General features: G+C 41.4%; 2 protein-coding genes across 3 annotated transcripts; one reads left to right on the top strand and one right to left on the bottom strand.

The window, feature by feature from the left end:
• The first annotated feature begins 2,214 nt into the window (after positions 1 to 2,214).
• Positions 2,215 to 16,951, top strand: hid1a (HID1 domain containing a). Of its 2 annotated transcripts, XM_083779337.1 has the most exons (19): positions 2,215 to 2,333; positions 5,944 to 6,093; positions 7,245 to 7,415; positions 9,110 to 9,226; positions 9,822 to 9,928; positions 10,024 to 10,140; positions 10,232 to 10,442; positions 10,573 to 10,629; positions 11,141 to 11,281; positions 11,425 to 11,515; positions 11,643 to 11,794; positions 11,907 to 11,985; positions 12,112 to 12,276; positions 14,155 to 14,382; positions 14,614 to 14,765; positions 14,906 to 14,992; positions 15,084 to 15,175; positions 15,529 to 15,687; positions 15,961 to 16,951. In XM_083779337.1, exons 1-19 carry the CDS (start codon positions 2,268 to 2,270, stop codon positions 16,022 to 16,024), a joined length of 2,406 nt encoding a protein of 801 aa, XP_083635463.1. In that variant the 5' UTR covers positions 2,215 to 2,267; the 3' UTR covers positions 16,025 to 16,951. The 2 variants fall into 2 exon arrangements, with proteins under 2 accessions (XP_083635463.1, XP_083635464.1); XM_083779338.1 differs by lacking the exons at positions 2,215 to 2,333; positions 5,944 to 6,093; positions 7,245 to 7,415 and adding an exon at positions 8,916 to 8,968.
• A 1,334-nt stretch (positions 16,952 to 18,285) lies between these two features.
• Positions 18,286 to 22,689, bottom strand: LOC310869655 (proton channel OTOP2-like; the record flags this gene model as incomplete). The annotated part of the gene is made up of 6 exons (XM_083780486.1): positions 18,286 to 18,456; positions 18,587 to 19,389; positions 19,491 to 19,612; positions 20,660 to 20,718; positions 20,834 to 20,970; positions 22,380 to 22,689. 6 exons carry the CDS (start codon positions 22,687 to 22,689, stop codon positions 18,286 to 18,288), a joined length of 1,602 nt encoding a protein of 533 aa, XP_083636612.1.
• Between the last annotated feature and the right edge of the window lie 1,934 nt (positions 22,690 to 24,623).

Below are 24,623 nucleotides of genomic sequence, written 5' to 3'. Positions count from 1 at the left end.
CTGTACATATTTGGTGGCTGGAACGGTAACCAGAAATTCAATGATGTGTGGAAATTCAGTCCAGAGACCTTCTCCTGGAAGAAGGTTGAGCCCAAGGGGAAAGGACCATGTCCAACGTATGGTATGCGCTGTTGCATTGTGGGAGATCGTATCATCTTCTTTGGAGGAAGAAAAGGAGATGACACTATCCCTCCTCTCCTCTCTGATGATCTGTTCATCTTAGACTTCAGTCCTTGTCTTAAGACGATATGTAAGCTAGAAGTTATTCAGTACGCTCTGGACCAATCAGAACTCCCACACAACATCAGGTGGGAACTGGCAGCCATGGCAACCAACGACAACAGACGACAACAACAACAATAACAACCGAGGAAGGAACAGCAGAAAGATCAAGAAATGATGGATCAACATCTCATCCCACCTGATGGTGAGCCACCTCTCAGCATCACTTACTGAGATTCAAACCTCAGCAGACTTCTTCTCTCCAGACAGGCTCTCTAACCATTCAGCTAGGCATCAAACAATGACAATTGTTCCGTCCAACACAATGCGGTGGAAACACAAACCTGTGTCTGTATGTTCCAAACTGAACACGGTGGAACTCTCTTTATTGTATATTTATTTCTATGATCTTTTTTTATTTAAAGGACCAAGCAGTCCTGAAAGGACTTGGTCCTTTATTGTTATTGTTAGGTTTTTTTTCCTTCTTCCAAAATAATTGCGAAACTCGGCCTACATAAAAAACAAAAATCTTAAAGACTATCTGGTACACAGCAAGCTAAAAGGAATCAACACACCAGCACGCCAGAGACCAGAATACTTCAAACCCAAACAAATAGTTAAAAATAGAACTACAAAATGCATGTTGGAGATTAAACAACAGATAACAGCCAGCAGCAGCAACTGTGTTTATTTAATCACATGTGAAAAATGTGGCTTACAATGTGTCGGAGAAACGAGTAAAACAATAGCTGCAAGGCTGAGACAACACAAATACAATATTAACAATGCAAAAAAGACAACTAAAAGGATTGTTCAATATTACATGGCACATGGCATTGAAGCTCTAAAAGTATCTGGACTTCAACACAATCCCAACTGGTAGTAGGACAAAGACGTTTTAATGGAAAACAGTGGATTAAGAACCTCAACACGGATTTTCCTGGAGGTTTAAACATGCCAAAATATTAGACAAGTTGTTTTGATTTTGTACCAAAACTCCACAGTCATATACATGCTAAACACAGCCAACAATCAATGGAAATCAGACTTTGAATATAGGGGACAAATTACTACATTCCACACCAAGCCAACCTGGGACACGAAGCAAGAGTGTACATTGGTCACTCTGAAGTCCCCTCAGTCAACCCCGCCACTCTTGGCTCTCTCTCTCTCTCACTCACTGCCTTGCTCTCTCCCACAATGTTAATGTTAAGTTAGTAAAGTTACACCTATTTTATGTAAATAACATGGTAAAATGTGCAGCATTGGGAGGTAAAGGGGAGACACTTTAATTGTGAAGGGACGACAGGATGAGGAAAGGTGTTGTTGCTAATTGTCGAGAGTAATGGCTGCGTGTGATATTGAACAGTCAAACTATTCGTATCAACATACGGCTGTATCAACAAAATAATGATGTCATAGGTATATGGGGGCCTCATATTTGGTCTTGAAACGGGCCTCCAGATTCCTAAGGCCGCCCCTGCTTATATTATGAGCTACTGCCCACAACTCGGCTGCTATTTGTCTGCTATAGACTAGTAATAGTCTATACAGAAAATTGAGAATGTTAGTTGATATTCATAGTTGTAACATCTTAATTTACAATTAAAACATAAAGCAGAGGGTTACACAAGCAAAGATAGAATTAACACAGACAATACAACATCAGAGACAAATACATGTAAATCACTCTTTAAAGAGTAAACATTTAAAATACATTTATTTAACACAAATATAGGCTACAGTTTTTGCAGATTTAGCCTATGCAGCATGATTGACAGTTTTTTGCAGATGTATTATTATTTGAGTTACAAATGGTAACTAACTAAAGGATACATACATGAACAGAAAACAGGTGCAGCTTGATTGACATCTTTAGAAGCCGGAAGTTTTGCAGCCTGTGATGCTGCTGATGCTGCCGAGCAACCAGCCAATGGCGAGCTAGAAACGCCTCCGCAAACGAAGGAAGGAGGGGAGATTAGCAGGGATTGACGGCAGGCAGGCAGCGGCCCCGCACTGAATGATCATAATAAAAAACAATCAGAATGGGCAACACGGACTCCAAGCTGAACTTCAGGAAAGCGGTGATACAACTGACAACCAAAACACAGGTATTTATTTGTTGATGTTATTATAAAATAAAAATAGGTAGAGAATAAGAGATCGCATTCGCACCGATGAGCGCATCAGGCTGTCTTGCGATGCGGACTATAGGACCATCACAGAGGAGGAGACGCTCAACATAAAAAAAAACAAAAGAAAAACACAAAACAACCAAAAACCGCACATATGCCTTTTCATATAAAATCTAAATCTATAAAATGATAGTGTCATCCATGAACAAAACGTGTATATTGGTTGGCGCATTTATGTTGATATCGTAGCCTATACTGCATTGCAAAATCTATTTCGCATTTGATAATGTTGGATTTTGGAAAAGGAAGAATTGTGTAGTGGGCCTAGTATGATGCAGATGCGAGAGAGCTAAAAGACCTACAAACCTCCTTGGTTTCATAATGGAAAATAAACATACGGGGGAGGATGGCGTAGCTCAATAAATGACGTATACAAAGACATCAGGAGATCAGCACGCCTGGTGATGCAGGACAGGTGTGTGTGTGTGAGTGTGAGTGTGTGTGTGTGTGTGTGTGTGTGTGTGTGTGTGTGTGTGTGTGGTGTGTGTGGTGTGTGTGTACTGTGTGTGTGTGTGTGTGTGTGTGTGTGTGTGTGTGTGTGTGTGTGTGTGTGTGTGTGTGTGTGTGTGTGTGTGTGTGTGTGTGTGTGTGAGTGTGTGTGTGCTGCCACATCATATTGTCTGCTATCTATAGTGTCTATAGTCGTCTATAGCTTGATGGTGTGTTTGCATTGTCATTATAGTGATGGAAGAAACTCACATGATTTACAGGGCTGAATGGTTAATAGTTCAATTTTCAATTCAAGTTTCAAATTACAACAAGCTGTCTCAAGACACTTTACAAACCAACAAAGATCCACCCAGAGCAAAGCAATATTGCCCCTTAGATAGCATTTCGGTAGACTTAGATAGCATTTGATAGAATTATAGCATGTTATGTAGACAGCACTATAATTGCATCGTATATAGTCATAGCACGCCATAGTACATATGTATAGCATAGTAGTATATAGTTTATATGTATAGTTTATGTTTATGTATAGTTTATATGTATAGTATTATATGTATAGTCTCATAATATAGATATTCCACTGTTACTTTCTTAACTTACGCATGTTTTATGATAAATGCTTTTTTGTGATGTATTCCCATGCTTTTTGTTCTTGCTTAATGTAAGTCGCTCTGGATTAAGAGCGTCTGCTAAATGCCTAAATTGTAAATTGTAATGGTAACGAAAAACTCCTCTTTAGGAAGAAACTTCAGGCAGAACCCGACTCTAGGATGGGGGGCCATCTGCCTCGACCGTGTCGGGGGAGGGGGGAGGGGGAATAGGAAGAAAGAAAAGAAGAGAGATAGACAGGGAAAGAGATACAGGCAAATACAAGTAGTAGCAATAACAATAATAATGAATGAAATAGTGTAGGATAATATAATTAAGGAAATAGTGTAAGATAATATAATATGGTATAACAATGTTGTCGGATAATAATAATATATAATGTATATTAGGATATAGTGTATAGTGGTGTAATAATATGATAGCAGTCCATGGTCGTGCACTGTGAGGGGGCCGGGTCCACGGTCACACTTTGGTGGGCTCCGTGAAGGGGACTGGTCCACGTCTGGTCCAGGTCGTGCACTGTGAGGGGGCCGGGTCCACGGTCACACTTTGGTGGGCTCCGTGAAGGGGACTGGTCCACGTCTGGTCCAGGTCGTGCTCTGTGAGGAGGCCGGGTCCACGGTCACACTTTGGTGGGCTCCGTGAAGGGGACTGGTCCACGTCTGGTCCAGGTCGTGCTCTGTGAGGACACACTCGGCAGTCAGTTGGGGCCTTGGGGGTTCATATTAGAGGTCCACGGAACTGCGAAGTGGAAGACGAAAAGAGACTCCGGGGAGTGGCTCCCCGGATGTTGAGTTAGTGGCAGGCCTTACTGGAGCCTATACAGTGTTTATTACAAGCACTGCTGGGAGACAAACCCACACAAACAATGTACGATTTTGGCATTTAGCAGACGCACAACACAGGTGAGGGGTTTGGTGTACCCCTTACTCAGTTCATTTAGCAGACGCACAACACAGGTGCGGGGTTTGGTGTACCCCTTACGCCAGGGCTCCACTGGGCGTTGCGTCACGCGTGCGTGCGTCAAAAAACGAACCGGTTCAATTTTATGGTGACGGAGACGCGACGCAACGCGGGCAGTGGAGCCACCCTCCATTGATTAAAAGGGCACATTCCCGACGTTGACGGAGACGCGACGCAGACGCGACGCAGACGCGCCCAGTGGAGCCCTGGCGTTACTCAGTTCTCACCCTTTTTACTTTGTCGGGTGACAGGCGAGTACTGAAGACAAGTCTAGCTATAGGCTTTGTCGTAGAGAAAGGTTTTTAACCTAGTCTTGAATGTGCAGAGCGTGTCAATAATCCAAATCTAAAAAGTAACTAGTAGTAACTAAAATTATCAATTCATATAATTATGTAGTGGAGTTTAAGTACAAAACGTAGAAGTAAAAGTATTGAAAATTGAAAATATGTAAGAAAGTAAAATAAATAAATAATAATAACAAATACCTCAATATTGTACAGTACAGTACTTGAGTATGTATGTACTTAGTTACATTACACTACTGATAGTCGTCTATAGCTTGATGTGTTTCAATTCAATTACATTTTATTAAAGTGTCAAATCCCAACAAGTTGTCTCAAGACACTACATGTAGACAAGAGCAAAGAACAGACAGAGATCCCACCCTGAGCAAGCAATTTTGCGACAGTGGTGTTTGCATTGTCATTAGGCAGTGGCACACAGTAAAATCCTCTGTGTTCATCTAACTAGAGTGTACACATTTGAACCAAATCGGAGTGGATACATTAACACTCAGTATTTTACAGTGCATGTCTCACTCCCTGGATGTTCTTTTCCGCTTGTAAAATGATATCCAAGTAGCTAGGCCTATAGATAGACCTTGTATTAGAGTTGTCAAATAATCAATGATTTGGTCGGTTTGGTTTTAGACAACCAAGACTTGTTTGTTAGGAATACATGATTTTATTTGGCACAATTTTACAGATGTGCGGCTTAAATCAACAAATCAATTTAGTGAGTTGATACATTTCTATGACTACCATATTTAGGTTTACGCTGGCAGCCCAAATCCAATGTTTGGCCTAATCCAGATTGGAATCGGATTGGTTGCAAATCAGTTTTCAATCACATTCCTTATTCATGTTCAGACAGCATAAAGCCAATGCCACTCTAATCTGGACAGGAAATCAGATTTATTTGGGCTGCCAGTCTGAACAAGACTCATTTATTTTAGGACAGCCCAAATCTGTACATTTTATTTAAAAAAATCTTCCCTTTACTCCCTTTGAAAATGTGTTAAGATGTTTTAGCTCAAATTTAGCCCATACTGACCATACTGATGCCGAATAATTGTGTCAGTGTTGGTTAACCACATATTTTGAAATGTAAAAAAAAAGTTAAAAATGTCACATAAAACATGTCCAAAATAGGGACAGCAGATTGCACGGACATTCACTTGAAATGTAACATGATGGTAAATAACAGCGAAAGCGTTTTCGTCCAGCCAGTGGAGGCCACAGACGATGCCTTCTGGGACCAGTTCTGGGCAGACACCGCCACCACTGTGCAGGATGTTTTTGCACTGGTACCAGCGGCAGAGATAAGAGCCGTCCGAGAGGAGTCCCCCTCAAACTTGGCAACGCTTTGCTATAAGGTATACATGATACATCACAATCCGTTGGGGGGGGGGGGGGGGGGGGGGATATGTCTTACCTTTCTTCTGGTTCCTTTTTGGAAATGTTTGTGTGTGTGTGTGTGTGTGTGTGTGTGTGTGTGTGTGTGTGTGTTTGATTGATTGAAATATTTATTAACAGTTTGTAGAATTTACAGTACATTTTAAGCACAAACTCAATACAAAGACTGTCAACTGTGAGTGGACGACCCAATTAAGCATTACACTTGTTTACAACAGGGTCCACATTGTTCAATTCATCAAAACATTTAAAGACATACAACCATTTAGAGACATACAAATAGACATTTCTATGTAGCTAAAGAACAGAACAGGAATTCATCATATGGGAAGCAAAAAAGGGAAAATATACAAGCACTGGGAAAATATACAATATACAGTGAGGGAAATGGGGTGGGGGGGTGGGGGGGATTGTGTGTGTGTGTGTGTGTGTGTGTGTGTGTGTGTGTGTGTGTGTGTGTGTGTGTGTGTGTGTGTGTGTGTGTGTGTGTGTGTGTGTGTGTGTGTGTGTGTGTGTGTGTGTGTGTGTGTGTGTGTGTGTGTGTGTAAATGACGTATATTGATTTAAGCAATCTCAAATGATGATTGATTTCAAGTGATTATGTCATAAAAGTAAAGAAAAGATTTGTTGCTAGGCATTCAGTATACAGTAGTCACAGTCAGAAAAACCTCCCCCCATCCTGTTAAGAGCCTGGCAGAGATTTCTACCTACTGTACCACTACCGCTCTCACAAATAGGAAAAAGGCAGAACAGCCACGCTTCCCTTCCCTTCCTCTTGCCAGCGCCCTGCTTCCTATCAGAAACAAAACACATAGGGAGGTGGGGGGGAGGGTGGGGGGTGGGGTCTCTCTAATGAGAAATGGAGGAGGATGGAAGCTGGTTCACGAGTTTTTGTGTCCTTCAGACATGGTCTCCAGTTTGCTGTGGATTTTGTCAGCATAATCATTCAATAGTAAAACCTTTAACCACTCACCCAAACGTGTGTGTGTGTGTGTGTGTGTGTGTGTGTGTGTGTGTGTGTGTGTGTGTGTGTGTGTGTGTGTGTGTGTGTGTGTGTGTGTGTGTGTGTGTGTGTGTGTGTGTGTGTGTGTGTGTGTGTGTGTGTGTCCAGGCGGTGGAGAGGCTGGTCCAGGGGGCAGAGTCTGGATGCCCCTCAGAAAAGGAGAAGCAGGTGGTGCTGAATTGCACCCGCATGCTGACCCGCATCTTGCCCTACATCTTTGAGGACCAAGACTGGAGGGGCTTCTTCTGGTCTACTGTGCCCGGTGCAGGGAGGGCTGGGGTGAGTGTGCACGGTTACGCTATGAAGGACAACACTGTGCTTGGCTGTTAGGGAGGGCTGGGGTGAGTGTGCACGGTTTACGGTATGAAGGACAACACTGTGCTTGGCTGTTAGGGAGGGCTGGGGTGAGTGTGCACGGTTTACGGTATGAAGGACAACACTGTGCTTGGCTGTTAGGGAGGGCTGGGGTGAGTGTGCACGGTTACGGTATGAAGGACAACACTGTGCTTGGCTGTTATGAGTTATAAGTAATGTAATCTGTCATCACATGCCGGCGGCTAGGGACGTATTTTCATTGCAGATCAGCCAACTGCACCCTCTGGGAATGTGTTTGCTCCATGTTAACCCATTCTGATCTGAGATCAGATTCATATGAGGTTTCCACTGGACACACACTGGTCTGATGAACCCATTCTGACCTGAGATCAGATTCTAAAAATGTCAGTCGCTCTTCGATTTTTCAAAAATAGCCACTGTGCTTGGCTGTTATGAGTTATAAGTAATGTAATCTGTCATCACATGCCGGCGGCTAGGGACGTATTTTCATTGCAGATCAGCCAACTGCACCCTCTGGGAATGTGTTTGCTCCATGTTAAAGAAAAGGCTTCAGAGATTCTACTCCCCTATAGTCGATTTTGGGGTGTGAACAATTAAAAAATTAGAATCCATCCAAACAGCTGGCGATAATAACAGCAGATCTACAAGCTCACCACGTGTTTGATGTAGAAGGAAAAAAGGAACGTACCAAGTATAGAGGTCTTGGGGACCCTGGTTAACCCTGTATATACGTGGTTAAATTAGCTAGACGTGTAAATAGCTGTCAGGATGTTGACAATGATTTGTTCACCTCTCCAAATGTTTTTAATTTACAATGGTGAAAGCATCTACTGTATAATGGGCACTCATGTCATCAAAGGACCATACTGATGCCATCGTGTATTCCCAACTTCTCATACATGAACATACTGGTATACCACTTTAGTGTAGGCTTTCGTTTTAGGCTTTAGTTTTAGATTTAGCATATATCGCTAAAATGTTAACCCGAATAATTGTGTCAGTGTTGGTTAACCACATATTTTGAAATATTTGTAAAAAAAAAGTTAAAAATGTCACATAAAACATGTCCAAAATTGGGACACCAGATTGCACGGACGGGGTGAAAAACATACAGTACTCTCCCCCATGCCTTCGGCTGGTGGAGACAAAAACATTAATTTCTCAAGGGCCTATTTCTGTCTGGCTAGACTTTTCAAATTAATTAAAATGACATTTGACATTTTGTGTAACTGTAGTCAAATGAATAGAATCCAATAGCTTCCTGGAAAACACAAAACCACGGATTGCTTTAGAAAAAGTATACAATGAATTGGCGACAATGGCGAGACATGACAAACCACCAGTGAACTGTTTCCTCATTCAATGAATGCGGATCCTTTGCTGATTTCAGTTCTTGGTTTCCTCATTCCAGCAGTGTGGGATCTTCCCCCTTTCACTGCACACTAAACTGAGAAGGATATCAACCTCTACGAGGAGATTTAATTACTTTGAATACTGTAAGACCTCCGTCCAAGTCCAACCACATGAAAGATCTTTCGTATTTTAAAGTAAGGGTATTATTGTAGATGTCTTAGTGGATATGACGAGGTCATTTGAATGTTAATCGTGTGCCACCTTTTTGTCTCCCTCGCATGCAGGCAGATGAGATGGATGATGATGAGGGAGCTCGCCCTCTGGCAGAGTCCCTGCTCCTGGCTGTGGCTGACCTGCTCTTCTGCCCCGACTTCACTGTGCACAGCCACAAGAGAGGCCCTGTGAGTCCACCTGGTGACCTCTCATTCAGCCCACCATGTTTACTGTTTTGTTTTGTACATCCACATCCACTCTACATCCACTGCAAATAATACATTCTGAGTCATCGAGACCTTACATTGACTGACTCTTTGGCATATTGTTTAGTATCAAAAAGGTTATTCTGATGGGGAACGAGAGAGAATTTGTTCACCGTTTCCTGCTGTAAAAGGTCCCCACCTAACCTGTCATCCAAGTTTGTCTGAAAGGAGAGATTGTAGAATGTGATCTCAGCGAATGCCAGGCCAATGAGGAACACTTTGTCACACACTTTGCATGAATGGAAATGGAAAGACTTGACAGGACTTGACAAGACACTACTTTTGTATACTCTTATATCAGAATGAAGCAGTGTTTGCTCTTCAGAAAAGATTTATCATTTTGCCTCATATCATACTTTAATGAGAATGAGAATCATATTCTTTGCTCTAAAAAAAATATAACATTTACCATATCATTGAGAAAATGTTCACATGTGTTTGTTATCGAAAGTGAAATAACTGAAGAATATGAATGAAGTCTCTGTCTAACAATCCAAATGTTATGGTGCCTCTGCAGGACTCGGTGGAAGACATGCAGTCCATAGACAGCTGCGAGTACATCTGGGAGGCAGGGGTGGGCTTTGCACAGTCTCCTCCGCTCAATTACATCCACGACCTCAATAGGTGAGTCAAACAGTGTGGACAGTATTCTCTTATTTTGACTTCAAAATAAGACCAAAATCTCATTGTGTTTTTATTTTGTCTTTTCTCGTTACCAGGACAGAGTTGCTGAGATTGTTACTGACATGCTTCTCTGAGGCTATGTACCTGCCACCCTCATCGGACAACAACATACTAAACCCCTGGGTTACTTTCTTCTGCTCCACAGAAAATAGGTGAGAGGCATACTGTACATGCAAACACACACAGGCGCACAAGACGTAATGAGGGGGTGAGGGTGTTTTATTTGTTTGTCTCGACTTCCAGGCACGCCCTGCCGCTGTTTACGTCGTTGCTCAACGTGGTGTGTGGCTATGACCCAGTGGGCTACGGCATACCATACAACCACCTGCTCTTCTCTGACTACCGGGAGCAGCTGGTGGAACAAGCTGTGCAGATCCTCATCGTCACATTAGAGCATGAGGGAGGAGGGGCAGCTCACCGCCCCCCTTCCCCTTCCAGCATGGATGAACAGGAAGTAAGTCACCCGGGACACCAGAAAGGGACAAATTCAGATGTGTGGTACCCTATTATTCAACAATATATCAACAGTTGACTAACGACGAACAGTTTATTTTCATAAAAGTTTCAATCTCATTTCTCCACAGTCTTCTGGCCCTGATAACCTGTTTGTGAATTATTTATCAAGAATTCACAGAGAGGAGGTGAGCTTTTCATATTCTCTCCCAGTATAGCGGTTAGTCGTGGGGAAATGTCCAAAATGGTTGCTTTTCAGGAAATGAGGGGGGGGTCCAATTTTTATTATTTAGATACAGGTCGTGGTTAATACTTTATAAAACCCACAGAGAGACTATAACTGTTTTCAACCAGATGTTATATCATTATACTGTAGGTGAAAACAAAAACAAAAATAACAGGTCTACAAGCTCCACAACACAATGTGACACGTTGTGAGATGGGAGATGCCCAACTATTTCTGAGCATCTACAACGCAGTATAAAATCAGGCAATTTGTGAAAAAACTAAACTAAAGGATTATGGAGAAGCAAGGTTTCTTATGCGCGCACGTGCACACACAGTCACACACACACACACACACACACACACACACACACACACACACACACACACACACACACACACACACACACACGTCACACACCTTCCGTTTGCACTCCTCTTACCCAAAGTAACTGTTATGCCTGTGCTTGGCAGGACTATGACTTTGTTCTGAAGGGACTGGCTCGCCTGCTGACAAACCCCTTGACTCAGACATACCTGCCCAACTCAACTAAGAAGATCCAGTTTCACCAAGAGCTACTGGTGCTTTTCTGGAAGCTCTGCGATTTCAATAAGGTTGGGTCACTATCCATTTCTGGGATTTGATGACAGATATAATATAATTATTATTTAAAAAACAAACAAAAAACCCCAAAAAGAAACAGCTATTGACTGTCACTGTATTCATTACTATTCAATACTCTGTTCTCCCATGGCAGAAGTTCCTGTTCTTTGTCCTGAAGAGCAGTGATGTACTGGACATCCTGGTGCCTATACTCTTCTACCTGAATGATGCTAGGGCGGACCAGTGTAAGTATCGTCATCAATGTCATCAACAGATGCCCTCTTTATCAAGAAGACTACACTATACAAAGCCTCAAATTAATATACGTGCCCTCTCCTCGAGCCTACTGACACATATTTGTCTTGTCTGCAGCTCGTGTTGGACTCATGCATATCGGTGTGTTCATTTTGCTGTTGCTGAGCGGCGAAAGGAACTTCGGCGTGCGTCTGAACAAGCCCTATTCCATCCATGTACCTATGGACATCCCAGTGTTTACTGGGACCCACGCTGACCTCCTCATAGTGGTAAGACCCAAGAGGGACTTTGGAACCATCTTCAATAAAGAATGTTCCGAGTGTTTACCCAGTACTAAAGAAACATTTTAGTGTAAGTTAGATGCTTATTTTTGTCTCTTAGGTGTTCCATAAAATTATTACCAGCGGGCACCAACGTCTGCAGCCTCTGTTTGACTGCCTGCTCACCATTATTGTAAACGGTAAGTGACACTGGTTTTGTCCATGTATATTGTTTTCAATATCAAATCTTTACAGCTTGGTATAAAGAGTCACCATGATTTGCGTAGTTATTTCCCAAAGTACACATTTGTGCCTCTCTTTCACAGTGTCTCCCTATCTGAAGAGCCTATCTATGGTGGCAGCTAACAAACTGCTCCACCTGCTGGAGGCATTCTCTACCAACTGGTTCCTATTCTCTGCAGCCCAGAACCACCACTTGGTGTTCTTTCTACTGGAGGCTTTCAACAACATTATTCAGTACCAGTTTGATGGTGAGAGGAAGTTGGCATAGTATGCTGTGGCACAAAGTGTCTTTGCAATCAAGAGTACTGTTGTGTAATTGCATAGAACTAGACCGGTGCCTGGCTCGGGGACTACGCAAGTCGAGAATGCACGCATGCCCTACCTGTTTATGCATGCAATAAGAGTTGTTCCTCCATTTTCAAGTCATCAGAACATTAATGACATACAAATATGCAGTACTAGGCAAATAATAATAATAATAATAATAATATATATATATTATATATATATAAATATATCGGTATACACACTGTATAAACAGTTAGACATTTGAGTTAGTCCATTGATTTCCATTTGTACAATCTTAGAGTTACTGTTTGAGAACCACTGTCCTAGTGGACTCCTAATGTGCCATACATACTGTCATAGTAAATTAGTGTCATACATGTTCTGAAGAAAACATGGAAACTTTTTTTTTTTTTTTTATCCCACGATTTTGTAACCCAGTTTTCTTTTCACCTAGTGCCAATTATCTAATGTAATCCTGGGCGCTACACTTCCTCTGCCAACCTGGGGGGGCAGCGGACTGACCTCATGCCCCCTTCTATGCATGAGGAGTCCAAGCTGCTTCTTTTCACCTGACAGAGGGGAATTTCCCCGACCGGACGTAGCGCGTGGAAGGGACATGTTATTCCGACCAGTTCCTTTCCCCTCCATCAGGCGAAAAAAGAAAAAACATGGAAACTTGACATATTGTAATGTCGGTCTTATGATCAAAATAAGAACATTATAATAGTGTGTAAAAACAGCATTCATTGCTGACTCCTGTACCTGAGGTTGTGAAATTCATTTATAGATACAGTCACTGCTACTGCAGTTTTCTCTCACACAAATTCAAAGCATTCAGCACCACAGTGCACAGCGGACCCACTTCAACTAATGAACTAAAGTAATTGGCACGGCGGCCAAACAGATCCATGTACAAGCACTATTTAAGGGCATGATATAATTAAGCAGGCTAAGTGAACTTCAATTTAATAACATCATATCCTTGTGGACAGTGACAGTAACGGTACTGTAGCCTACCTGTTCCTGGTTTTTGGGCAGCCTGTTTAAGTCACAGATACTTGTTTTTCATATCATAAATATATGAACTTTGGCTAAAAGCTTGTGTTTAATCCACGTGGGTTCTTGTTTACCACTTGTTCACTTGCTGATGTCATGGCAGCTTGGCTACAATCAAAACTGACTCCCTCTTCCTCTTCAAAATAAGAGCCACTTGTAATGATTAGTCAACACTAGTTTTATTTCTAAGTCTCCTTACAGGACGTAGATAGACATTTTTACTGTAGCACCCTGCGTTAATGCTTTGAATGGGCCCCCTGCCTGCTGCTCGTGCCAATCGGCAGAGCTTGCAAAGTGTGACCAAGTAAACATATGATCTGTGAATGTGTGATCATGATTCGTGATCATCTGACAGCTGGAACTCCCTGGAGGCCGGGGAACGGCCGTAGCGGCCGTACGCCCAGCTCCCCTAGCCTGGCTTCCTCCCCGGTTATGATACCAGAGAAGAGGCGTCAGTGAATCCACGCTATATGTCTGGCCAAGCCAGGCTACAGCTAACCCCTGACGGACCGCTCCTGCATAGAGCATATGCACGCATTTCATTGGATTTTCTTTACTTCATCCATGTGACCAGGAAACTGCAGCCTAGTGCAGAGCTACCAACCTGCACACATTTTGTGTACCAACCACGCAATTCTAGGTGTTTATACCCCTAGAATTGCGTGGTTGGTACACAGAATGTGTGCAGGTTGGTAGCTCTGCTAGTGTATGCCATCACCCGCAAACGCAACGTGTTCCAGCATGTCATTGGATTCTTTTTTCTTCATCCATGTGACCTGCAGGAAACTGCAGCCTAGTGTATGCCATCATCCGCAAACGCAACGTGTTCCATCAGCTGGCCAACCTGCCGTCGGACCCTGCCTCCATCCAAAAGGCCTTACAGAGGAAGAAGAAGTCACCGGACATCATTTCACGCACCAGCTCCCAGGAGACGGTCTCCATGGAGGGTTCCCGCCCCGCTGTGCCTGCAGAGCCTGGTACACTGAAGACCAGTCTGGTTGCTATCCCAGGTACACACACGACTCCTATACACAGGGTTGCTCATTCTGCTCATTCATTTACTGTACAGTATATAGCTGGTGGAGATATGGTTTATGTTTATCCTTGATTTTGGTGAGACTGAATTAAATATTCTGTTTGAATGTCACGTACGTACGTAGCATGGGTTGTGAACAACACATTCAAGGGACCTTTGTCATGGTTTCCCTGGTGAATGTGTGGGTTGTTGTGGTCACCTGCAGGCATTGATAAGCTGACGGAGAAATCTCAGGTGTCGGAGGATGGGACCATGGTGTCCATTTCCAAGATAGACTCCCTGCACACACCCCACCCAGACCAAAGTGCCAATGCTGGGGCAAGTGACACAGAATCAAATTCAGGAAGAGAGAATGAGGTAATTGACTTTACTGTGTGTGTGTGTGTGTGTGTGTGTGTGTGTGTGTGTGTGTGTGTGTGTGACAGAGAGAGAGATAATGAGAGGGAAAGAGAGTAAGAGATGGCTCCTTTATAAGCAAATGGCCTTTTCCAATCAAGGATGTTTTCTACACCGAGGCTGAAATGGACAGAAGACGTTTGTCAAGTGCATCTTCAGTATCGTATTGGGCTCCCACACAAGACTGGGTTGGTATCACTTTGATCTTTTGTCCATCAGTTCAGACATTCTGCTGCATGTTTTATTGATCGCCTAATGGTCCTACTCTGTGCTATCTAGGTTCTCTCCTGGAAGTGCAAACTTCCCCTGCAGACAATAATGCGCTTGCTGCAAGTACTAGTGCCCCAAGTGGAGAAGATCTGTATCGACAAGTAAGGACATGGGTTGTTTGAGATGAAGTAAAAGTATTGAAAATATACTCCAGTAAAGTAAAAGTACCTCAAGATTGTTTTGAGGTACTTTAGTTTTTCATTTCAAGGACTCCCAGTTTGATATGCATTAGGCCACGTAATTGATATGATTTGTATCTCTGGTATTGGTATGATATGATTTCTATCTCTGGTATTGTATCCCCAATCTACTCATGTGTTAATTTAAGTAATTTAACTATAAATTTGTACATTCTGAGTTACAGACCCGTAAGGGTCCATTCGATTCCTGGGGGTCCCCGGACACCACTTTGAGAACCAGTGGTGATTCCAATATTTCATTACATTTCTTCCAGGGGTTTGACAGACGAGTCGGAGATTCTCAAGTTTCTCCAGCATGGCACACTTGTCGGTCTTCTACCAGTTCCTCATCCCATCCTCATCAGAAAGTATCAGGCCAACGCGGGCACCGCCATGTGGTTCCGTACCTACATGTGGGGTGTCGTCTACTTGCGGTGAGTGATTTGCACCTATAAATACATTGCAGGGGTTCTCAAATGTTTTTGGCCCAGGTACCCCTTGGAGGGGAGATTTTGTTTTCCAAATACCATTGCTATTGCCATTTTTTACTTCAATACATCCAGCATTACTACTTCTTTTATCATTATCTTGTTATTATCTTTTTTTTGTACAGTCGATGCTGGTTGTAGTTTGTACCTGTACGAGTGACAAATGAAATCACTACTGATTCTCTTGATCATCCTGAGGTCTGTTTCTATGTTTTATAGGAACGTGGACCCTCCCATCTGGTATGACACCGACGTGCGCTTGTTTGAGATCCAGAGGATGTAGAGAGAGGACGCTTGTTGACTGAAGACTACACTTGGCAACTTTTATTTTATTCATATCTGCTGGTTCCACAGTAAAGACCACTGTGTTCAACTTGACTCATTAGTACCATCATACAATGCTAGTTCCATGCACAGCCGACCTAGATAAGTGTCATGTGGATGGCTTGGGTAGAGACACCGTACGACTACAGAAGACGTGAGTTGGATGAGGAATTTTGGAATATTAATAAACGCAAACAATGGTCTTCGTGAAGACCTCAAGACCACAGAATGTCAAAGCACCGAGTTTGTTTTGCCAACAGTTTAGCCTATTTTCCAGCCAGTGTCGAAGTGGCTGTGAAATGCTCATTGGACTTTGGGTGCTTTCAAATGGAAGCATGACACGACTGCCGTTTGATGTTGTCTTACACATTTGCCATGCTTAAAGTGAACTTCAACTTTTGTTGCATTTTGTGTGCAACTCTGCAGGCCTGAGAAATATATATATATAGTATAGTATATTTACTTTTATGTACAGTATTTGACTACGTTTTGTCTTAAATTGTACTTCTATGTTGTATATAATATTGATGTTGAAAGTTGTAATTTATCTGGTCATGAAAATATAATATATTCCAAAGCATTAATTTATTTGACCACAGTAGGCCTACCCCTGATTTTTATGCCTTTAAAGTGTAAGATTGCCATTACAAGTATTAAATTTCCTATTCCTTCTGGTCGCTCTTGGCTTTGGTTCCCCTTACCCTTTGAAATGTATACTCCAGCAGTCAAGACAGGACAAGATTCTTTGAAAACTGTTCATTTCCTCCAAGAACAGTAGATGGCACTATAGTTCAACCATAGTACAGTAGACTGGAAACACAAACAAAGCTCATTTGATCACCTGTCTTACTGCATAATTTCTGATTCACAGTAATGTCATTGAAACTTTAGCCTAGCTACTATAGTTCTGGTACTAATATTTATTCATTCTTTATACATACTTTTGGTGTGTCTTACAAAAACGGTAACCAGCACTATCGCAAAACAGATTTTTACTAATAAATGCTCCCAGTATTATAATTAAAAGACCCAAGACATAAGATTTTGTCCACTATTCCATGCTGTGGTACCATATATGGTATATATATATATGAAACAGGTGTTGATCAAAATAACCATTATCTACATTCTCTAATTGTGTAGTCTTGTAAATTAAGTAATGCAGATGTTTAATAATTTTAACTCTTGAGAGCATAAAGAATTTACACTCAAGAGTTAAGGATTGAATAAGGGTCAATTTGGTTGACAAATCTCCATTATTTTGTTGGGGACCACCTGTAACGCCCTCAAGGACCACTGGTGGTGCCTGGACCACTGGTTAAAAACCACAGTATATGACAGATTTATGCAATAGTATTTGGGAATACACCAAATAGCTTTACAGATTGACAAGATTACTTAATATATGCATTTATTACTACAGTAATTTCAAACAAATGGATATAGTTTAAGGAGAATTTCACTTCAACATTTAAACTTTATTTCACATGAACTCTGTGCACCCCAGACAGTTTTAAGTTGTGCAATTCAATGTTGATATTTAGACATGTATATTCATTCGATTTGTGTACACCCAGTTTTGCATTTGTGTGCATCCCAAAAAGTTTGCTCAAGTTGTTTGATTCATTAACTATTTAGTATTAATTTCATAAGTGCCTGATCCAAGCCCAACTCCACATTATTCATCATAAAAACACAGATGAACTAGAGAAAATTAGTGACGAACAAAAAACAAAACAGGACTTTAGTCAGTGAAAAATATCAAGGTCTCCCCATTCATTAGGCCTATATCTATCAAGATGTTATTTTTAATGAGTCTAACGTGGAGTTAAGAAAAATGGGGTTTAATGTGATCGGCAGGGCACTTAACAAATTAATGTACACCTCTAGATTTCTTAATATTGAATAAAGCAACTTATAAACTGTCTGGGGTGCAGACAAAAGCGAGGATAGTGTGGTAATGTGACAATGTCACCAGACGTACTTTAAAGTGAATTTCCCCCATAGGCCTACTACTCTTAAGGCAAAACAAATTACTATAGTTGTCAAAGCAAGTTAAAAGAAAATAATGGCTATTGGTGACATAGTTAAAAACTTTTAAATAAAGTTGTAAACTTAAGTTAAAAACAAATTGCTATAGTTGTCAAAGAGCAAAATAATGGTTATTGTTGACAAATAGTTAAAATATTTTTTTTAAATAAAGGCTTATAAAATTATGATTTAGACACACATATAAACTTCAAAGAGACTTGAAATTGAGTGCATGCGATAGAAAATACCAAAAGGCAGGCCAATATTCACAATAGCAGCCCACATGGTGAACTTGTAGAATTTTGTCTCGAGGTAGTGGTCAAACTGAGGACGCGCACCAAATGCAGGCATGATCCAGAGCTGTCAGTACAAAGACAAAAGAGACATGATCAAGATATTAACAGAGCAACGAAGACTCACCAACAAAGTGAAACCCAGATAAGTGAACCGTTCGAGTGGTCAAGTCAAAGTTGAATGCAGTGGAACTTACAATGATGTTACCGAGCAGTAAAAAGGTACAGACTTCCTTCAGTACCCGTCTCTTCCAACTGAGCCCCTGTCGAGTCGCAGCCGGGCCCTCTTCGTACTCGGGAACAACGCTCATCTCTCCGTTACATTGGCATGCTTGAGCATTCGTGTGCAGTGCTGCCTCCTGTATCACGTGGAAGGGCTCCCGATGAAGGCCCTCTATGATGAAATAGTTCTGCAGTCCAAGCTCGACCACGGTCAGCAGAGCACAGGCCAGGTTGAGGCCATTCAAGTAGCCGTCAGCTCCGGTTGCCACCACAGCCACAATAGTGAAGTAACTGATAATGAACTGTCCAAGAGACGCTCCGATCAGCAGCCCCACATCCAGGGTGCGTGAGGGGTTCTTCGCCGCTATGTGCTCCCTATGGTCGATCCTGTAGATGGTGCAGCCAACCACCACCGAGACAGACATCAGGCTTACTATCACTATATTCATTGTGAAGTAAATCGACAGTGCAAGTTTGATCTGCGCCTCGTCGTCTTTCAATACATAAACCTCATACACTATGAAGACTGCCAGACTTGCCACTACCATGAGAATCCCTGATATGGGTCCAAAGAGATAGACGTTCTTGACTCGAAACGTGACTTTGTGGCCGGGGGCGTGGGCAACCACATAGCGGCCAACGTTTTTCCACATGACATAGGCTATAGCGGAGGCAAAGAGACTGTACTCAATGTTGAAGGGGTACAGGTAGTAGTAGGCTGCTTTGAAGACTTTACATGCAGAGTGACTACAAGTGCACTTGTAATCTCCATAACTTGCTGAAAAAAGGGGAGGGGGGGAGAGATTTAGCTGTAATCTTTTTTAAATCAGTGCTACCAGTTAAGAAACTGCCACAAAATTAATAATAATGTTTCCTTACATCTTAAATGGTCGCCTGTGCCATTTCCTATGTCAGGAATATCAGTTTGATGAATCAATTCTTCAGTGACTGCAGCCATCCACAGCACCAAGTTAGTAGAGATAGTCAGAGTAAGACCACACCTTACAAGAGGGGAAACACTTCAACTGTATATCCAGGGTTTGATTTGTAAAATAGTACAGTACACAATGTGTAGCATCGCTAGTGTGCATTTTGAGCTTGTAGATTGCCAATTTGCCATTTTTGAATTAAAAATCATTTAAAAAAAATGTGGGACATTTGCACAAAATAGGGGCACCAGGGTTAATGTGGTTAACATACATTTTAATTACATTCTTAAACTGTCAAATGCATGTCAGTCTACATTTCCCAAAAGGAAATGGTTGTATTTAACTCAGTCTGACCAGAAGCAGGGCTAAAACATTTAAATTAATGACCAGAGGGGGATATCAAAAGCAGAGACACGGATTCACTCTCCAACAAATCGAACCCTGTGTAAATCCCTCAGGATTTCAAGCTAATAATTACAGACTTGCTTCCTGGAACGTGTCTGAAAAAGAGTTTAAACCACATGCACCCTAGAGTCCAATTCTGGGCGCTGCACTTGATTTCCAGTCTCGCGTTGCCAGACTGTTGCCTCTCGCAATTTTCAAATGCTTCCGTCATACAGTCAGGAGAAATGTAAGCTCCATCATGACCAACTTGACGCAAATCTATCCTAATATAAATCATCTATTTGAGCATGATTGCTCCATAGCAGAAATAGAACAAATAAAATAAAGATATTTTAAAATATATTTGTGAACGGAAATGGGAGCTTTCTTACTCTGACTTTGGGAGGTGTAGTTCCAGACTATCATTCGGAGATTGTGGAATAGTTATCTACGCAAGACTATGATTTACAACATTCAGCAAGAATAGCGAATCTGCAAGCTCATAACGCTGCAACACGTTGTAAGGTGGTAGATTGGCTATTTCTGTCAGAGAGAGATTAATTGCCAAGTACAGACCCCTAGGCCCTAGGTTTAAGTTGTTAAAGCCCCAGCTGATATCTGCTGCCCACGGCATACAGTGAGCAGTGTAGTTTTATAGTGAGCATTAGTGATATTAGAAATATAAAGTTTAAAAAGGTTCCTTAAAGATGGGGTAAAAACAAAAGATGAGATTACCGAGTAAAATTTGTATGCAGCTGTACACAGTCCTTTGCATGAACCCATAGGAAGTACGTCTGAAAAGCAAAAAGGTTTGTGTTAATTTCCCCAATCCAACATCCTGCAGTCAGAATGACAGTCATGTTCTTACAATGTTGTTACACAGAATGTAATTTCCTCAGCTGCACCAACCTGAACAAATAAGAACACAACTTGTACTACTGGGAAGGCAACCTTCACGGGAGAATCACAATGGAGGTAGCCCACATAGTAGGCAATCTTAAATATGTCCATCATCAAACTCAGAAGGCCAAAAAGTACGAGTCCAACTGCAAAACAATGGTTAACAGCCATTAGTTATTTAGTTCCCATAAATATACACAGCAGGCCTGAGTGTGTCTTAATGGACACAAAAGGGTCCATAGCAATAGCAATTCTTCTGCAAAAGCTACAAGCTTGATGGTCAGCTATTTTTGGCTAAGAGATTTGGTGTAGAGGGGCTAAAAAGCCTGTTCAACAAAGTATAGATTTTAGGTGGTAAACACTCTATGGTTACTTTACTGCAAGTGATAATTTTCCTCAGAGTTAAACTGTATTGGACAGTGCAGTACTAATTTGAAGCCAAACTACCAGTACTGCTCTACATCTCATGAATCTTTACAAAGGGTAGAACATTCACCCAGAACATTCCATAACCTGAAACTACAGAACCAGTGAATGTTTTTTGTAGCTGATCTACAACCTCAGCACATCACAACGTGCAAAGTTGTGAGCTTGTAGATCTGTCGTTTTGCTATTTTAGAACGAAATGTGAAGTTAAATAAATTCATATGAGAACTCAGGTTAACACCTCCTGAGCAGGGCCCAGATTATGTTCTGAAACCCAGCCGTATCATTCTGGAAACAAATGCAGTAGTCAAAAAGAACCATAGAAAGTAGAGATGTACCGATATCATTTTTCCCTACACAATACCGATTCACAACAATACACAACTTGCGTGTCGGCCTATACGACCAATTTGGTTCCATTTTGTACAGTCTGAGTTATGAGGGTTCTTTAAATTAAAAAGTTTGAGAACCACCGATCTAGATCTAGGAATAAATAAAAATACCATTAATAATTTTTAATGTGCAGCTCCAAGTTAGTAAAATGATCATGTAAATGGTATAGTAAGAGTCTAAAACGGCAACATCAACTGAAGCAATCAAAATATCGGAATGGCATAGACTCAGATACCAGTATTTTAGGCAGAATTGGCAGTGGCTCTCAGACAGTATCGGTAAACAACTCCTAAAGGACCACTTCACCACTTTTCAACGTATCTTCAGGTAATTGGTCCTCACTAATGTTCATGATAAAATAGCACAGTTTTTTTCCTATAAGTCTGTCTCATAGGAGGGCTGTGGACAGTTCAGAAACCCATCCACCAGTGACATCGTTAAGCAGATTTTTTTAAACAAGATTTTTTCAAAACATATTTTGATTTTTATTATCATGAGAACGATGGCTTCCATTTTCGTATTGCAACTTTTCAGGAATAGAAAGCCTGTAGTTTCTATTAGCTTAGACTCCATCGATGAGGTCACTGGTGGACATGTTTCTAAACTGCCCATAGCCTTGCTATGAGACACAGACCGAGTAGAAAGAAATTGTGCTATTTTATCATGAACATTAGTGAGGACCAATTATATGAAGATAACTTGAAAAGTGGTCCTTTAATAAAAAAGACCCAATCACCTCTGAGCCACACAGGTCCGGCGTGGGGGTCATCGTGTGTCGCTTCGTTCTTTCGGTGAGTGAAGGCCATGTAGAACAGCATCCAGAGGATGGTCAGCAGTAGGAGAATGATGAGGAAGATCTGCCGGTGGACGGCTGTGATGGCCACGCTGTTGAAAGCACTGCCGGTGACCAGGGCACAGCCCAGGATCAGGGTGTTGACACAGATGATGCCCGACAGCAGCCAGCCACCACCGGTGTGTGCCCTCTCCACTATGTCACATTCCGGACTGGTTGACTTCGGTACTTCAAAGTGCTGAATGTTGTCCATTTCGGCCGCAGTTTCAATGTTGGATGGGTGGGCCGATGAAAGTGAGTTGTTGGATGTGCATAGGACCATTTGACCTGAAGACAGGAAGTTGGATGAATGTTGAGAATCTTGAGATCCAGTTTCACTGTTGTTGCACGAGTGGGCTATATGATGAGCTGCATTTTCAATGTTGGACAGGTGGGCCATATGGGCTGAATTGTCAATGTTGGATAGGTGGGCCATATGGGCTGAATTTTCAATGTTGGAATGGTGGGCCATATGAGTTGCAGTTCCAGTGTTGGATGAGTGGGCCTCTTCAACTTCCTTGTCATTTCCAGTCTTTCTGAAGAACAAAAGTGTCCAAAATACATTGATAACAATAATTAAAGCCAAACTAAAATATGTTTTACTCTTAAGTACCGGTACACAAGATGTAACAAAGTACAACCTTGAAGCTTGAACATTGAATAAAGTCAGCTGCAGATGATCACCAATTGGACATGTATGATGATGCAGCTATTTGATGCTGTCAAATAAATTAGGCCATTTTTGTCCAAAGCTGATATGCTGATATAATAATGTATCCATGGCAACACCGTTAATGTTATATATGAACACAGTACACTGCATCCAAGTGGTTTACCATATAGTACCATATAGCCCAAGTCATTTTAAGGCAAGTCATATTTAGGCAGAAATTGTTTTTGAATGTAACAAGCATTCTGACAACATTTAGGCAGATAAAATAAATAAAGACAGATAAACAGTACTTTAGGCAAAGTGAGTTTGCCTAAAGAAACTAAAAAAAAACCTAGAATGAGTACTTAGGTAGGGCTAGTGATTTTACATTTAAAAATGTATGAAAAGCTTAAAAATATAGACAATTATGCCATTAGGCTAAAGGAATGTTTGGGGGGCGCACCACACACACAACTTTAGAGACAAATGTCTCCCTCAGGAGACAAAATAAAGTAAACCTTGAACCTTGAACAAATGTAATAGACCAGGCTGACATTAAAAACAAAATATACAGCAACGTCTTACCCGTAGAAGAGTAGAGTGCAGTTCTGCATCACCTCTCGAGCTTTACGTTTTAGATTCATTGATTTCATTTCAACGACTGCAAATTGTATGGATTAATAAACAAAGCGTCCAAGATGTAAGATAGAAATAGGTTTGACGTCGAGTGTAGGCCTATTTATTTGAGGTAAGCCTATTTACGATGAAGTTGGTTGAAAGAAAAACAACTACAAACTGTTAAAATGCCATCCGAGTGTAATACGGTTCCCACACACGTAAAACAGATGCGACCAATCAACTAATTAGGCTAGTGGGCAGGCAGTTCGCAACCGGGAGTCAGTGACTGGACCCCTTAGGCCAGTCAATCGATCTATTTACCAAAATAAATGGCAAAAGTAATCATTCAAGGTATTTTTTTTATCATCCTTAGGTTCATATTAAAAATAGAGTAGGCCTATTATATAAATTGTGGATCATGGTAAATGCAGGGGTTGGAAGTTGGAGTAGGCCTACCATTAAAAAATAAAAACATATAAGGCAAAGAAAATCTAATTTTAAGAATGTAATGTAGCCTAATGTGTCAAAGGGGGGTTTTCTTGATTCTGAATCCATTCCAAGCATTATTTTGCAAAAGGGCTAAATTAGGCCAAAGACACTTGCCCAAATGTAATGAGGTCAGCACATTTGGGCAAGTGGCTATGGCATCATTTATACAAAATATTATGGTTCATTTCTTTTACATTTAATATTATAACCCATCTGCAAAACAAAGGGAGAACAGCGCTCAGTCAACAGTCTGCATGTGTGTCACTCCTTCCTACTAGCCTATTTGGTGCCATTTCAGCCTAGTAACAAAATGTTTTTACAGGATTGTTCTGAAAGAGGACATGTTCAGATGTTATATTTGTCCAGTATTATCCAATCTTTCCATGTAA

The sequence above is a fragment of the Protomyctophum parallelum genome (genome assembly GCF_964188405.1).
Source record: "Protomyctophum parallelum genome assembly, chromosome: 13".
Taxonomy (NCBI): domain Eukaryota; kingdom Metazoa; phylum Chordata; class Actinopteri; order Myctophiformes; family Myctophidae; genus Protomyctophum; species Protomyctophum parallelum.
Note: the sequence above shows the minus strand (reverse complement) of the source record. Positions and strands in the feature narration are given on the sequence as shown.